This window comes from Colias croceus, chromosome 7, assembly GCF_905220415.1.
Source record: "Colias croceus chromosome 7, ilColCroc2.1".
NCBI classification, from domain to species: Eukaryota; Metazoa; Arthropoda; class Insecta; order Lepidoptera; family Pieridae; genus Colias; species Colias croceus.
This window is the reverse complement of record NC_059543.1, coordinates 4,642,002-4,659,179: the sequence shown is the minus strand read 5'-3', so window position 1 is coordinate 4,659,179 and position 17,178 is coordinate 4,642,002. Positions and strand designations below refer to the sequence as shown.

General features: G+C 33.4%; 2 protein-coding genes across 2 annotated transcripts in view; one reads left to right on the top strand and one right to left on the bottom strand.

The window, feature by feature from the left end:
- The window catches only part of LOC123693078 (alkylglycerol monooxygenase-like), a 32,447-nt gene that overhangs the window by 4,718 nt on the left and 10,551 nt on the right, over positions 1–17,178 (bottom strand). The window contains exons 2-6 of the mRNA XM_045638029.1: positions 15,132–15,307; positions 10,803–10,930; positions 9,819–9,970; positions 9,331–9,434; positions 7,882–8,044 (exon numbers count right to left, since the gene is read on the bottom strand). Coding sequence (XP_045493985.1) covers positions 7,882–8,044; positions 9,331–9,434; positions 9,819–9,970; positions 10,803–10,930; positions 15,132–15,290 — 706 coding nt within the window. The 5' untranslated portion in view covers positions 15,291–15,307. The remainder of the gene's footprint in view (positions 1–7,881; positions 8,045–9,330; positions 9,435–9,818; positions 9,971–10,802; positions 10,931–15,131; positions 15,308–17,178) is intronic.
- Positions 2,620–3,456, top strand: LOC123693079. The gene is made up of 2 exons (XM_045638030.1): positions 2,620–3,179; positions 3,211–3,456. The coding sequence occupies exons 1-2, from the start codon at positions 2,672–2,674 to the stop codon at positions 3,426–3,428; spliced, it is 726 nt and encodes a 241-aa protein (XP_045493986.1). The 5' UTR covers positions 2,620–2,671; the 3' UTR covers positions 3,429–3,456.

Sequence of the window (17,178 nt, the reverse complement as noted above, 5' to 3'; positions counted from 1 at the left end):
ATTATGTGGATGAAGCTCTAAATTATTCTAATATTGTTTAATTAGGTACAACACTATTATAACTTACAGTCAAAATTTAGGAACAAAGGAAATTATTACATCAAATAGAGACACAATAAAGAACTTTACGTTCTTTTATAATTAGATTGTTTCATAAAAAATAAGCAATTGCTACAGAAGGAAAATACGCAGAGAAATTGTATTTTAGTTAGTTAAAAATAAATTAACGCAATTTTGTGAGTTTAAAAATCTAAATATGTATGTATAAAAAAATGTCCTTACACGATTTTCATAAGATGATTATAAAAGTGTATCATTAGCTGATACTTTTAGTCTATGAATTACATTTCAGTTGTTTATATGTATTAAAAAGTGAGTTTTTTTTTAGTTTATAAAATAAAGTAAACAGAAGATATTAAATGAATTATGTTCATCCTGGAAATGAACTTTATAGTTTATAATATTATCTTCTTGCATATTAAGTATTTAATAGCACTCAGTGTGACCAGTACTATAAAGTTCCACTAATCGCAAGTAATAAAAATATTTAATGAACTTGATTATAGTTGCTCACTTTAAATTCTAAATTGTTGATTTTAGTTCAAGGGTAATACACAAATAAATTAAAAAACTATCGTGCTAATATGAAGCATTTATAAACATTTAGAATAATTAATAATTAGTGTTTATTTAGCTGTATCTAATAAATAATTAATGTTTATATAACTGAGTTATATCATTTTAGCCTTTGTTACAACAATTGTTGTAACAAAGGCTTTGTTATTTTTGGTTTATGTTTCATGGAGTACGGTAATGTTTTTCTAACATTTGAAAGGTAAACTCTCTGTATACGTAGATTGGAATAAGCCCTGTGTGAAGTAATGAATCAAATATTTATTTAAGGGAAAGCTGTATTACAATCTTCAACAATATACATATTTCATAAGAATAGGCGGTTTTATTCAGAGACAGTATTTTCTTAAAAACTCTTTGTAAAAGTATTTTTGTGGAAGATGTACATCATTGTTATTACTTGTAGCCTTGTAGGTATACTTTTTATGTCATGGTCACAAAGAAATAAAAATAGTTCGATTCCTAATTCTGCAGAAAATGTTTTGTACTTTTCCCAACGTATTATGTCGGAATTCCGTTGATAACGAAAGCTTATGATTGTGATACAGCAAAAGCCTCGGAGATCACATAAAGTGGCGGGCTTAGCGTCTACAGAGAGTTCCTATCAGATCTTCCATTCCATCAATTTATGTCCGGGAGTGAAGAAAAATTGTACTTGATTTTTTCCCAAATTTGGACTCTAATGCGTAGTGAGTCTACGTTGAGATTGTTACGAAATCAGTCTCGATAACACAATTTATTCACGTAAGAATAATTTAAGATTAATTACACATATTTTTAATAGCTTTGATTACTTTAAACCACAGCTAAGTAGTTATTAGTGCGGTTGTATGCAATCAAAGTTATGCAGTTGCAAGATTTAACAATACCACAATACTTATTATAAAGCGTGAACATACATGCTGCAATATTAGAGCCAGTAATACCGCGAATAATAAGGGTATATATTATATAAGGGTAATATAAGGGTTGCAAAAATAGATATCTATCTATTTGGAGACATTTTCGACTGAAATGTGCTACGTAATTGAATTGGTGCTATCTATAAATACTTTTGATACAGATTAAAATAGTTTGACGGTGAAATAAAAAGCTCACGTAATTTTTTAAAATTATTAACGAAAATAGACAGTTATAATTATAGTTTAATGTCATGTGTAGTTGTTTGTTAACATTACAAAATAATTTCATCTATAAGCTAATTATATAAAGCAATAATTAAAAATACATATAAGTTTATTAAAATTTTTTTAGAAAATGTATCGTTTATATTTCCCAAAGGTGTAGGTAAAGTCATACATAATGTATTTATTATTTACATAATATAAGCATTTTGCTTGTTATGATAAAGTCCGCTTAAAAAACGGATATAATCTAAACATACACTATCTATTAGGAATCTCACATGGCAATACTGGCTTTAACTAAATCTGTTAAGGAGATTACCTGTACTGTTGAATAGGCAATTTCATAGAAGATATATCCGCACAATGGAGTTAAATTTAATCTAACCATGACATTACGCATAAAGCTCGCTGAATAGCGAATTTAAAGCAATTTGCATATGAAATGATTATTTTATGTGATAAACAATAAAATCAATTTGGAATAATTAATAGAGCCCCATTAAACCGCGTTCTATTAACGTGGAGGATTCTAACCAGATTGCAATTACATTATTTAGGCTCAAACCCGTAATGAAAACTTAATGAGTGTGGGTTAAATTTGCCTTTATCTTTCGTATCCTACTTATAGCTATGCCCCGCCGTTTTACCCGCATTGTTCTACTCCTATTGATCTTAGCTCGATGATATATAGCCTATAGCCTGCCTCGATAAATGGGCTATCTGACACTGATAGAATTTTTCAAATCGGACCCGTATTTCCTAAGATAAGCGCGTTTACCCAAACCAATAAGATACTTTTCAGCTTTGTAATATTATCTTTCGTATCCTCAGTATACTATTTCGTATTCTATCAGTCGTCAGCTGATCGCGAAAGTGAAAGGTCGTTGACACACCGTGTGCGCGCGAGGGCAATGGCCTCTACGGTCTTAAAATGTTCTGCGTGTAACATAGTAATAAATGAAGTGCTGGCTTTCATGCACAACAAAATGAACGTCATGGATGAAGAAGGGTTGGTGCAGATCTGCCGAACGGCTTTCTCCACCGATGATATTTTCGAAGCAAAAAAGTTGTTGTTTGACGCTGTTCCAATAAGAAAAATTAAGAAACGAAAGAAAGAATCTAAATCTACAAGGGACTTGGAGGATGTCATTGAACTCCTAAAGCATATAGATGCAACTGATCCAGAACGTCTACCAATCTTCGTGGCTAGAGACCTACATAAGTTACCACCTGTGACTTTCGATCACGTAGACGTAACCAGATTACTGCGTGATATTAACTTACTGAAGGACGAATTAAAAACAATTAAATCTACTTATGTCACAAAAACACAATTAAAGGATACAATTGAATGTTCGCGAGAAAAGTCGTTGAACTACATAAACACAAAGCGGGGCGCATACGCATTGAATAGCTATAGCTGTGATAGCGGGCCGATGGGTCTTCAACCGCTCTGTGATGAGTCAACGGCCACTGTTGCTAAGTGTAGTGCGAGTGAAGAGTGCGCGTATATATCATCTCTCTCGCCCTCACGCTCAACGATGGAACCGGCCTTTCAAGGACATTCGCCGAGACAAAGAAATGAGGCCACTGCGGTTTCGACACACGCAACTGTTGATAAATGTGTTGTCTCATCTCTTCCCGAACCTGAGAAAGAGACCGCGATAGGCTCGCGCGTGGAGGCCAACACCGCGGTTTCGTACATTATCAAACCGGTTGAATGCAGCGCGCGCGCTTCTGTGGAACGTGCGATGAATTATACTAATAATAACACAAATGACTTTAATACTACGGAGCGAACTATGGCTGACATTGTTCGTGAAAGTTTATTGCATGAACGAGTAAATGAGGATGAACAATGGCAAACGGTTCAACGAAAAAAGAAAGTAATATCTAAAAATAGATTTATTAGTGAGACAGGGCGAGCGAATTTTGACAATAAATTTAGGGCTGCGCCGAACAAAGTACCATTGTATATATCTAACGTGTGTAAAGAAACAAGTGAAAGTGACATAGTGGAATATATTAAAAACAAAACTAGTGAATTAGTAACTTTAGAAAAAATTCAATGTAAAAAGGAGAAAAGCTATAACTCATTTAAATTATTTGTTGCTAGAAATAAATTACACATATTTTTGAATACAGAAACATGGCCCGAAGGTATCTGTTTTAGGCGTTTTATTACGCTTAAAAAATCTACCAAATCGGGAAAATCACGTGAAGTTGTCACTGTAAAGTAGTTGTAAATAATAGTTAAAAATTAATAATGGCTAAAACATGTAAAATGATAAGTTTTAATTGTAAATCACTAAAGCGATCGTTGGATAATGTGAGAGACATGTGTAGATATGCAGATATTCTTGCTCTTCAAGAAACTTGGCTACTGCCGTATGATCTGCCTTTGCTTGGGTCGATAAGCAAAGACTTTGAATACACAGGTAAATCAGCTGTAGACCTAACTAAGAGCCTACTTAAGGGCAGACCATACGGTGGGGTTGCAATCCTATGGAGAAAAGGCTTGTTTAAAAGTGTAGAAATTATTGATTGCAATAGTAATAGAATATGTGCGTTTAAAGCTGTTTTATGTAATAATACACATATTATAATATTTAGTGTATATATGCCAACTGATAATGCTGAAAATATGTTTGAATTTACGAGTTGTTTATGTGAAATTAAGACCATAGTTGATAGCTATAACATAGAAAATATTTTCATGTTAGGTGACTTTAACGCACATCCTATGCAGCCTTTCTGGAATGAGTTAGACAGTTTTTGCTCTGATGAATTGTGGATATGTGCGGACACAAATAAATTGGGTATTAATTCTAATACATACACCTACAGAAGTGACATTAATGGCAGTCTTCGATGGTTAGATCACTGCATAGTGACTAAATCTGCTTGGAGGACTGTAGTTGATGTAAGTTTAGTTCATGATGTCTACTGGTCTGACCACTTTCCTCTTATCATAGAATGTGACCTCAATTGTATTATGACAAAAATGCCTCAATCAGGGTATGTCATTGATAAAATAAAATGGGGTCACAGAAATGAGCGCCAGATTAGTGAGTATCATGAAATATGTAATAGCAAACTCAGAGAGATTGATTTTGCTGAATTTCATAAAAGTTGCGGAAAGATATGCAGAGACACATATCATAAAGTGTGTCTTGATAAAGTGTACAATGAGATTATAGGAATTCTGTCCCATGCTGCCTCATTGTCTCATACAGAAATTGAGAAGAAAAAAGGTCAAGTTATTGGATGGAATAAACATGTACGCGAGGCTCACTGTGAGGCTCGGTCGAAATACCACATATGGCTGTCATATAATAAACCAAAAACTGGAAAGATCTGGGAAGATATGTGTATGAGCCGTAAAATATTTAAAAGTAGGCTAAGATGGTGTCAGAATCATCAAGATGAAATAAAAATGGACATGATTGCTTCTTACAGGTCAACAAAAAACTTTTCCAGATTTTGGAAAGCAACCAATAATCTCAATGTTCGACCGAGCTTACCAGTGAGTGTCGCGGGCTGCAATACTCCGAAAGAAATTGCAAATATGTTTAGGGATCACTTTAAGGTATCATCACCTTTGGGACCTTCCAAGCAAATGTTTAGCCTTGATAAAGATCTAAACAATGATCTTATTACTTTTTCAGCTAAGCAGGTGGCGAGTGTCATAAATAAGATGACGAGAGGTAAATCACCGGGCTATGATAGCCTCAGTGTGGAGCATTTGAGACATGCAGGTGTGCACTTGCCCCGAGTGCTTGCTAAGTTTTACTCTCTTTGTGTAAGTCATTCTTATATTCCCGCTGAGATGATGAGAACTATTGTGGTCCCTATTGTCAAAAACAAAACTGGCAATATTTCGGATAGGTCAAATTACAGACCAATATCACTGGCCACCATAGCAGCTAAGGTTTTGGATAGTTTGTTTGATAAATGTCTTGGCGAAGCGCTGAACCTGGATGATGCCCAATTCGGCTTTCAACCAGGTCTATCAACAGAAAGTGCGATACTCTGCCTAAAACAAACTATTCAATACTATACTAGCAGAAGAACCCCAGTGTACGCCTGCTTTCTCGATCTTTCTAAGGCTTTTGACCTTGTATCTTATGATATACTGTGGGAAAAGATGGAGAAGGCGGGAGTACAAAGGGAGTTGATAAGTGTACTTCAATTTTGGTATGCAAACCAAGTGAACAATGTCAGGTGGGGGACAGAGTTATCCGATTCATATAGGTTGGAGTGTGGCGTGAGGCAGGGAGGTTTAACCTCGCCAAAGCTTTTCAACCTATATGTGAATGAACTCATATTAGAGCTGAGGAAAAAGGGAGGCTGTTGGATAGATGGTGTATGCGTTAATAACATCAGCTACGCAGATGATATGGTTCTCTTAGGACCCACTGCAGGTTCCATTAGAGAACTACTGAATTCCTGCCAGGAGTATGCTGCCAAGCATGGATTATCATATAATGTCGCAAAAAGCGTTTATATGATCTTTGGAGTCCCCCGAAAGCACATTGGTTACGAACCGATACTCAACTTAAACCAAATAGCGTTAAAGAGGGTAAAACAGGTTAAATATCTCGGACACTGTGTTTCGGAGGACTTGAATGATCAAGTAGATATTGAGCGTGAAAGGAGATCCCTGGCGGCTAAATGCAATATGCTGGCCCGCAGGTTCGCCCGATGTAGCAAAGAGGCAAAAATAACTTTATTCAAAGCCTATTGCCAAAACTTCTACACGGGAAACCTGTGGTTCAAGTACTCCAAAAAGAGTATGAATGCATTACGGGTGCAATATAATAATGGGTTTAGGATGCTGATGGGCTTGCCGAGGCATTGTTCAGCGTCTGAAATGTTTGCGCAGGCTCATGCAAATGATTTTCATGCCATTTTGCGAAAAAAGACAGCTTCATTACTCCAGCGGTTACGTGCAAGTCCCAACGGAATCCTAAACACATTATCACAAAAAGTAGACTCACCAATACTAGAACATTTTATTAATGTGTTGGTGAGACGTGAAGTTTTTTAAATTGTATACCGAATAACTATTTGTATTTTTAGATTAATTATTTTTGTGCGTACTCTAATTTTAATTTTTGCTTAATTTTTCTGTGACTTTATGTATGCTTCTGATTATTTGTGACATGTCAATTTTATAATTTGTATTTCTAGATTTAATTTTATTGCGTATTTTAATTTTAATTGTTATTTCTATTTAATTTTGGGTCTTTGTTACTCTGAAATAAAGAATTTATTATTATTATTATTATTATGTTTCTCATTTCCATAATACTCGGGTACCACCAGAAGGACGGTACCCGGATCTTTGGAAGGCTTACGTGGGGACACGGATCCAACACGCAGAGGCCCTTTGAGACTTTTAATGTGTTGTGGGACACCAGCCGCAGCCTGCCCATGATTGCACTATAGAGATACAGCCCTAGGCAGTCCGCGGCCGATGTAGGACTATTGCAGGGTATGGAAATTTAATAATTGGGCTATGGATTGGGATGCTAAATGGACTGGTACTGGGGACTATGGGAAACTATGGCACCTGCCTTTCTACTAAAAGAAAGTAAAAATATGTTGGCAGGTGGTGACTCGCCCTCTCACTGTATGGGCCCCCGAAATAAGTCGCTGCAATAGTGCGACAAGGGGGCAACATATTGTGAGCAGCTAAGGGTGGAGAGGCGTCCCTGGACTTTAAACTCCGATCACGCGCTCCCTGAGGGTCCAGCATCACGTGCCCACTCGCCACTTACGATTCGCATCCACCCTTCGAGCTAAAAGCTCTCGCGACTCCACTCTGGCCGGCCGGTTAAGGCAAGCCAGAGGTGGGGGTCCTGTCCTCGTCAGGCTTCACTCCGACCGGCCGGTGAAGGCAAGCCGGAGATGAAGACAGGGGCCTCCCCCGGGAGCACTCGGTTCCCGCGGGGTCGCTACTCCCCGACACCCCGCCACAAGGTGTCCTGCGGGTTGACTGATTGCACGGGTGGAATATCTATTGTCACGTAGACAACAGATATTCCAACCGTGGGCGATGGGGTCGTCACATCCCTACGCCCTTATTATTATTATTATTATTAGTTTAAATACGTACCGTGATGTACTCTGTGGTGGCTGGGGGTGTTGAGAACATACTCCAAGGGGCCAAGGCTCTTGATAGCTTCAGTGTGAATCCAGAACATGTACAGGTAGCTGAATTGGTGATGTACCACGAATTGCGCTGGGGGAATTGCTAGAGCCAACGGTAGGTAGAACGCCTGTAATTGATAATTTTATATTAATAATATTATGTGATACTTCACACATTTCGAGAGATTTCTCCCCTATAATGTCGTCTTGAATTTTGTCTCAATGATGACAAACAAAGGCATTAATTTGGAGGATAATAAAACAAGGCAGAATATATTCTTCAAATAATTTACAACCCTCCATGCCTTTATTGTTCATGACCGAGTAAATTCTAATTAGATTAAGGATTATTTGAGTGTTTGGGATTAAAACGTAATTCTTTTTTGTCGTAACGTTTTATTAAAATTTACTGCTATTTTGTTTTTTATTTTGATGATGACGACAGGACTCAAAGATTATCCGAAGGAAGATTGTAAGAAGGTGATCCCATTGTAAAAGGTGAGAATGTACATAAAATTCTGTACACACAAATTGTCTATGCCCATATAGAAAAATTTGGTAAGCATTCATATCATACAATATATTATGTATATATAAAATATTATGTATTCTATTACAGTATGACGTCACAATTATAGGCAATAGCGCGTCTCTATGACGATGCATGCAAGCCTCAAATGCTATTCGTATCATGGAATTTTCGTAATTTAAATTATTTTTTAATGGAATTGTCCTCAGAATTAGAGGCCTATAGAATTAGAAACCTATAGATTTTGTGTAAATCACGGTAAATTACATCGCTGTGTTCGACTCATTCAATATAATTGAATTTCAGAGAAGAGGAAAAACGAGTTTTCATGTTCGTAGTATTTTAATGGTTTGTGAAAAAGTATTTAGTTTTTTTTTTCAGAATGTAGAAATGAGTATGGTATAATATACCTGCCATTAAGATTACATATATACCAAGTTTCTATTATATTTATTTACATCTTAGCTTGCAAATAGTCCTTGTTTTGATCTGAATATTATAAAATCGATTTAGTCTTCAGAGAATGGTAAGAAATCCAAACTGCTCAATTTATTTTTTAACATAGGTACTTTATGATCTTTCTTTAGGATCACAATCTAATCATACTTATCACATAAAAGGGCTCGCATTTTCGGGTGATCTTTTTACCATAAAGTCCCTCATCATTATTAATATTATACAAAATTATACAGGATTACGTCGTCCGTTTGTCCATATTAATTATGAAAGGGAAACAAGTTTAATTGAATTTTTTCATACGTACAATGATATATTATTATCCCTTGTAAATATAATAATGTTTTCTACAAACAAAATGTTCAGGAAATGGGTAACGGTAAGGATGTACCTTAAAATAAGTATGAGTTAATAAAAAGATCTACTTACAAATCCACACCATCCTTGTAGTATCGATTGTCTTATTCCTACGCCCATATTGAAGTCTTCAGATGTATGATGCACTTGATGCTGAGCCCATAATATGTGCACCTCTAAAATAAATAAATAAAAAAATTAAATTCTGTTGTTTTATAGAGTCTATCTGACTCTATAAATCTCTATATCTCTTTTTGGGTCTATTTTAAATAAACCCAGGTGATTGATGATAACTTCGTAGTTAAGCAATTACTTATCACTTATTTATTTTAAGTCTGTTACAGAGTAAATCATAAATTATTCAATAAAAAAGATATCCTCCAAAAATGGGTGTTTATTTAACACTTATTTTTTACTACTGTTTCTTCGTTTTTATTGTAAAATTATATCGACTATAACTAACTAGTATATAAAGTGTTAATAAAACGTATGGATGAATAAAGAATAAAAAAAATAAAAATAAAAATATTTATTAGTTGTATCAAATATCATAATATTACCATGACAAGCCCTATGCATCCAATAATAGCAGAAATCGACTCCCAGAGCGGCAGCGTACCAGGTCAATGTGTTATCCCAGGGGAGGTCTACCAATCTGTAGTTTGTGTATATCCAAGTATATAAATAGGACTCAGCTCCCCGCCATATTAATCTGTAAGGCAAATATTGATTGTATAATCAATCACGGTAAATTAGAGCAATATTATCATTTCCAGTTCAGGGAACTAGAATTGTGACTGTTATAAAGGTTTATTATGGGATAAATTGAAGTGTTATCAAGAACTTCCGTTATACCTTTCTTAACAATAAGGAAAAGGTAATAAGTATTAGACTTGCACTAAAAATCCATGTATTTAAAGGGGTCCTTAATAAAAATAGCTGACTCTGACATTCCAAAGTAGTTGAAGTTAGAAAGAAGACTGCCGAAAGGAATAAATTACACGTGAAAAAGTTGTAGTTGACATTTTATGATAGAGAGGTAAAAATTTCTCAAGTCACGAAGTTAAATGGTCTGTCAAATTGATCGATATTAGGAATTATGCTCAAAATAAAACTTAAGGGGTTTTTAGTCTTGTTAGTGTCCTATGGTTCCTTTAGAGATATTTGCCGACGTCGTGGAAAATTTTACTAAAACCTGATAACATTTTCTTCAAATGAAAGGAAGTTCTTTGATCAATTTTAATATATTATGTACTTCTAAAACAAGTGCCTATTTGAGAAAATGACCAAGTTGCATTTTTCTTCTCACAGCCAATATAAAGAAAAGTGTACAATTTTTATTTTCGTACTATATGTATTCTAATGGAAAAGCTCAATCATTCAACTGTTATCTCAACAGATTTCTAAAAACGTTATGCCTGGGTCAAGAAAGAGTTTATATAAGAAAGCACAGATAATTTTTCCACCAAAAACTTTTTTTTCACAAATTTAACTATAATTTACATATTATAATAAGTGTCTATTAAATATATGTATATAAATACCTGCCACATTCTTGAAATATTCCATGTGATATACTCGTAACACCATCATTTAGTCGTATACCGCTTTTGCCTTCGAACCTTAGCACAATGTGTTCAATAATCATAAATAGTATGAAATAAGGGAATGACTGAAACAAGAGAAAATTTACGAAATATTAGTTATTTTATTACTTAGTTTTATTATATGAAAACATAAAATAAATATTTGCTGCAAATACGAATTATTTTGCTAAAGAATTAGTTGTTTGCTTTAGATATTTCAAATGATTTCAAAACTAGTGGTCTACTAATATGTTAACTAAGGAAAACAAGTTCATAAATCATAACATTGCTGAACCCAAAATATTATATTTAATGGCATAAGAATCAATTAAAGATGGTCTTGATTAATATCCAATGCTTGAGGGCTCACGATAAAGAAAAGTTTTTAGGATTATTTAAGTCAAAACCTTCCAAAGTACCAGACGAACTGGTTCTTTAATGAAATCTGTAAAAACTTTTCTATAAATTTAAAATATAGGACTTTCTGTCCAACATCTAAAATTATATTTGAGGCAATAAGAATTATTCTACGCATATTAATTGTAATTAGAGTATTACTTAATTTTATTGCTATAGTGACATAATATTGTAATATAAGTGCCCTTACGCACTAGCGGTTAACCGCGGGGGTGGCTAACCGCACGGTTAGCCGCTTTCCCATTTTAATATGCAACCGCTTATGATTGTACGCACTATCATAAAAGCGGTTGCATATTAAAATGGGAAAGCGGCTAACCGCGCGGTCAACCGCCCCCGCGGTTAACCGCTAGTGCGTAAGGGCACTAAGGGTTGAAAATACTTTACAAGTAAGTAAGTACGTAATACGTAATATAAAGTCAATGAAAGAAAAAAAAAAAACTGAATTCTAATGAACCTTAAAAATACAATGAAAAATAATGACTTTATTTTATGCAATGAAATGATACAACACAATTTTGTGCGTCATATTTTCGCATATTTCGTGAACTCTACAATATACAAAAGATCACGTCCATTACATATTTGACTATTAGTTATAGGTATTCAACTAATTATAATTATATATTAACTATATTGGTATGTTGTAACACAATAATAAATTATTAATACTAACACAATGTAGTTTATAAGACGTCTCGTTACATGGTTACACCATAGTACATTGATATGTTAGCCTAGGTCAATACGTAAATACTATTGTCCTATAGGTCAGTTAACGATGTGATTATAACAGTAATCTATATAATCTGAAAGATGATTATAGCAAAAAGTAATTTATTAGAAGGGTTTCAAGATTTCTAAAAATAAATTAGCCTCACAAGTAAATTGCAAAAGAAAACACATTTTCCTTTGTTTTAAAGCTGTATGATTAATTAGGTCCTATTGTATTTATTTTAACATTGACTCTGGAACAAGTCATTATTATAATTTATCTTTATAACAATACGAATAAGGCCTAAATTCGTGAAATTTTGTTTGTATTGCTTTGTAAGTATAGAACACAGATAATTAAACAAAATATTCCATTCTTGCCGCTTTTGTATGTAAGGAGGTATATAAGTGTTTAAAAAGATACAATCGATCAAATATTTTGTATGACAAACGAATAGTTGTTCTTTTAATTGTTGTAATTTAATTAATTTATACGAATATGGCTTCATTTAATTGACCTTTAAGTAATGTTAAAATATCTAGTATTACTAATTAGTACACAATTATCGTTGCTCTTCTTTACTTTTGTTAATATGTATAATATTATACATCCATGACAAAACTAGACCAATTTAAGATCGAAATTTCTAAAAATATCTGCCAAAAATATGAAAATATATAATTATTCTAATCATACATTAAGCAATGCGTCTGATTCCAATTTAAATTGATTTTTAACCCTTAATTCGACGCCGTGCAGTATACTTCGCGTTGAATAAAAAAAAATCTGCCTAAAAAACTAGACCTTATAGCTTGAACTAAAACGGCATAATCGAATCATTGACTATCAAACTACGTTGTCAAAAATCGGTGAGGCACACACTTCAACGGGAATCGAGCAGTCACCGGCGAGATGGCGGGGAGAAGCAAAGTGCCGCGCAGGCTCTCGATAAGTTGCACTTTATTCATTTTTTACGGCTTATTTTTTTCGTAGTATCATTGAAAGTTCCAGATAAAATACACGTAAAACTACTTACCATATATTTATTGTCTTACTGTGATTTGTTTCGTTTTTACAAGACCCACTACCTGAATGTCCAGTATTCTTCCCCATATCAAAGTTTTAGAAAACTATATACAAAATTATATGTCCAGTATTGTTCTCGTTGTCGACTGATTAGAAAATTAACTTTTGTTGTTTATTATAATACTGTATTAGGGATCCGCATTTAATATGTTTTGAATTTTACTATTTTTGTCCTTTTTAGAATTTCATGTCAAGAGGACAACTCTTAGTAGCATTGGTACCGCCTGAATATGCTCCTTCCGATATAGACACTGATTCTGAACCTGATGAGGATATTGCTATTCATAATGGAACTGAAGATTTGTCCTCCTCATCCTGCCCTTCCATTGACTCAAGCTTACAGCGCATGAATTTATTAGACAGTTCCGAAAATGATACACAAGATTTAGTCAAGTCGTAGATAACGATAAAAAGATCGTCATTGTAAAATGGTTCTATAATAAGGTTGTGATTTTGGCCTGTTCTTATGCAGATGCTTACCCTGTTCAAGAAGTCAAGAGATGGAGCAAAGAACAGAAAAGAAAACTTGGTGTCACTTGTCCCCAATTAGTCAGCTACTATAATCAACATATTATGGGAGGCGTTGATCTGTGCGACATGTTGATAGCTCTTTAAAGAACATCTTTGAAGAGCCGTCGTTGGTACCTACATGAACATCTTTGACCAAATGTTAGACGTATCGGTTAACAATGCTTGGCTGCTCTACAGGAGAGAATGCAACATGAAGAGCCTGAAAAACATAAACCTAAAAAAGTTTAGATAGAGGTTGGCAGTTGAATTGTGGCAAAAGGGAAGATCGGTTGAGACGGAACCCCCAAACCGTACCGAAAAAAGCTCTGATCGAACCCAAGTGCACCCAGTTTCTGTACGTTATGATGGATACAACCACTGGCCTGCATATACCACTAATGGACGTTGTAAGTTCTGCAAGAACAATAAAACGAACATGCAGTATTCCAAATGCAAACAGAGGTTGTGCTTAGTGACCAAAAGAAATTGCTTTTATAATTTTCATATTAGATAGATAAAATAATGATTAACAATCTACTTACATCGATATTTTTGATACTCATTTTTATTACTGAGACTGATTATTTCAACTAAATGTTGATTATTATGAAGACTGTATAGATAACTTATATGTTCAAAACATAATAGTGATTTTTATAATTTATAAGATTTAAGAGTTACTTCTAGTATTTAAGCGTAAAACGATGTAACTTTGAGACTTAATTTACCAAAATATATTGAATAATATTCTATTGAACCTCTGGTTTTTATATTCTATCTTTTTGACAGTGAGAAATATACTACACATGATTCAAGTGCATTAATTTGTTGTAAACTTGATATGGTCCAGTATATAGGACGTAGGTTTTTCAGGAAACTGAAAACAATAGATTTTTTTTTGTATTTTATTTAAGGTCCTAGATAAGCTAAGAACTGAAATTAGTAACACTGATACAAATTTAATTATAAAAAAAATCTGTCGAATTAAGGGTTAAATATAAACATTGAATTTAAGTGGCTTACAAAAGCAAAACAAGTTATTATTGACAAATTAAGCCTTGGAGCTAGTGCTGTCAAATTATATTGCGCCACTTTTAAATATGTTTTGTTGAGCAAAAAGTTTTGCGACATATCCTTTGTTATTGAATTTTAATTTACGAGGTGTTATTAATTTATATTTTTGATACACACGTTTAATATCTAGTTTTTATAATGCGCAATAGTTTTGTTTTTGAGTGTACTAGTCTATTATATTTTTAAATCTATGGAGTACTTTGTGTTTACGTTTTATTTTTTGTTAAATCAATTTATTTTTTATTAGAATTTGGAACAGGAATATCATAATCAATAACAATCACAAGCATAAATCAAAAAATTATTGATGTCAATAAATGTGTTTTTTTACCGACGTAGGTAGGTACCTCAAGTACATACCTAACGGATATTTTTAAAGAATGTATTTTTTCGACAGGTAGGAAGAAATTTTATTATAGTCAGCATTTGGCACTTATATATCAAGCCGTTCTATCTAAGAGTAAGTACATTTAAAATATAAATACCTGTCTAAAGAAATTTGGCACATCTTCAGGTTTTTCATACAAGGTCTCCTCCGGCGAATGCAAATAAAACATCCGGCCAACGCCCTTCAGATGTCCCATCAACACATCCGAGAAATCCTTTCTTAAAGTCGCATTATTATATAGGATTTCCGCCGCCATTTTCAATATATTATTATCTGAAACAAAAAATAATTGAATAAATATTTTAATATTAAATTAACACTATCAACACTATAAAATTTTAACTTAAAAGTTTCCTACTCAGGAGAGATTGTTCGAACAAAGTGATAATAAGAGTAGGCGTTAGGTTGTAAAGTGCATACAAATCTGACCGTAGGTGAAATCATTTACTAACGATAAATTGAATAAAAGAAGCCCTTTAAAGTCATTTACGCCGCGGCCGGACGAAACGAATTAGGGTTATTATGCCTTAGTTTTTGCCCGCGACGTTCCACGCGTGTTTTATTTCTACCCGAGTCTGATTTCACATCCTATACCTTAGTATATGAATTCTATGATTTATAGAAATATACAAATCATTCTGATGATCCTTTTTCGTTCCTGAATACTTTACAAAGATAAGTTTTAAAATACCAATAAATTCCTGTTTTCATGGAAAATATGAAACAGCGGATATGAAATACTATGCAAAAAACATAAGCAATTCTATACGTACAAATATCCAGTAATTTTTAGAGGAGTGAAAAAATAATATTTGTATATTTACAACAAATTTTCATTTTGCACCTTTTTTTACAGGCGAAGTCAAGAGACAGCTAGAACTAGATTGACCTGAATTACTGAAACCCTATCGATTTATTAACATACTTGCATTGTGTAAATTAATAGGAATTCTAGATAATAAAAAATAGCTTCTACAATGCATGCAATGAATAATCTTTTTCATCCTAGAAACGTAGTAAAAGTATAAAGAAAAAATATCTTGTGAAAGTATATTCCCTAACTCCATTAAATTTTCAGACATTCATCTATAAATATTATATTATATAAAAATGAAACCCGTTTCGCGTTATCACGGCATCACGTGCGAACGGCTGAACCGATTTCGATAATTCTTTTTGTATTATATTCCTTGAAGCACGAGGATGGTTCTTCTGTAGAGAAAACGTAAATGTGTACCACAGGCGAAGCCGGGGCGGACCGCTAGTACCATGTAATTATCTTGAAATTTTTACTCGCAAAAAGAAAATGCTTTTTATAGGCGTTATACTTCAGCAACATTTTTTCTCATTAAAATCATGAGACTTAAATTAATAATTATATTAATTTTCTTCTTCTGATTAATTAACCTAATTTAATACAATTGCATTTTCGATGAATTCAAATATTTGTTCATAAGAAAGTAGCGATTTCAATTTGGAGCAAAATTAATGTATTTGAAAATAAAAACTGGAACAGATAACTTGTAAAGATTTTATTTCGTTCAATCACGGGTGATCCCGATCGAAGCCAAGTTAATATATTATATTAGCATAATATAATAATTAATTATTACTATATATATTTTTTATAGATGTATATTTCGAGGACACAACCAAAGTGCAAACCATATTCGGTGTATTATCATAATTAGTTTGCCTTATTTAAATACTATCAGTATGTTAATTTGGAACGGTGTGAATAAATGCAATTTATAATGCATGAAATTTCTGCATCGCGGATCATGGCATTGGAAAATACACTTCTCATTTTAAGTAACTGTTAAAAACAATATTTTATACTCTTAAAACTTAATGTATTCAACTTATTTAAATTAATACGTTATCTACCAGTTGAAAATAGGTGCATTGGTATTATTTTTATCTATGTGTGGTATATGACAAGATTAATCACTATAGGAAAGATTTGTAGATAGCATGATAACTGCTGATAATAGTGTCGTAAATTAGTTAAAGCGATGCAATATTTCTTCAAAACGATACATGTAAAGTGCATGACCTTTTGCCTCACTTTTACCACGTGTTAATTGCCATATTGTGTATCTGGTCATGTACATTACTCTGTGGTCATTTTTATGGTTTATGAA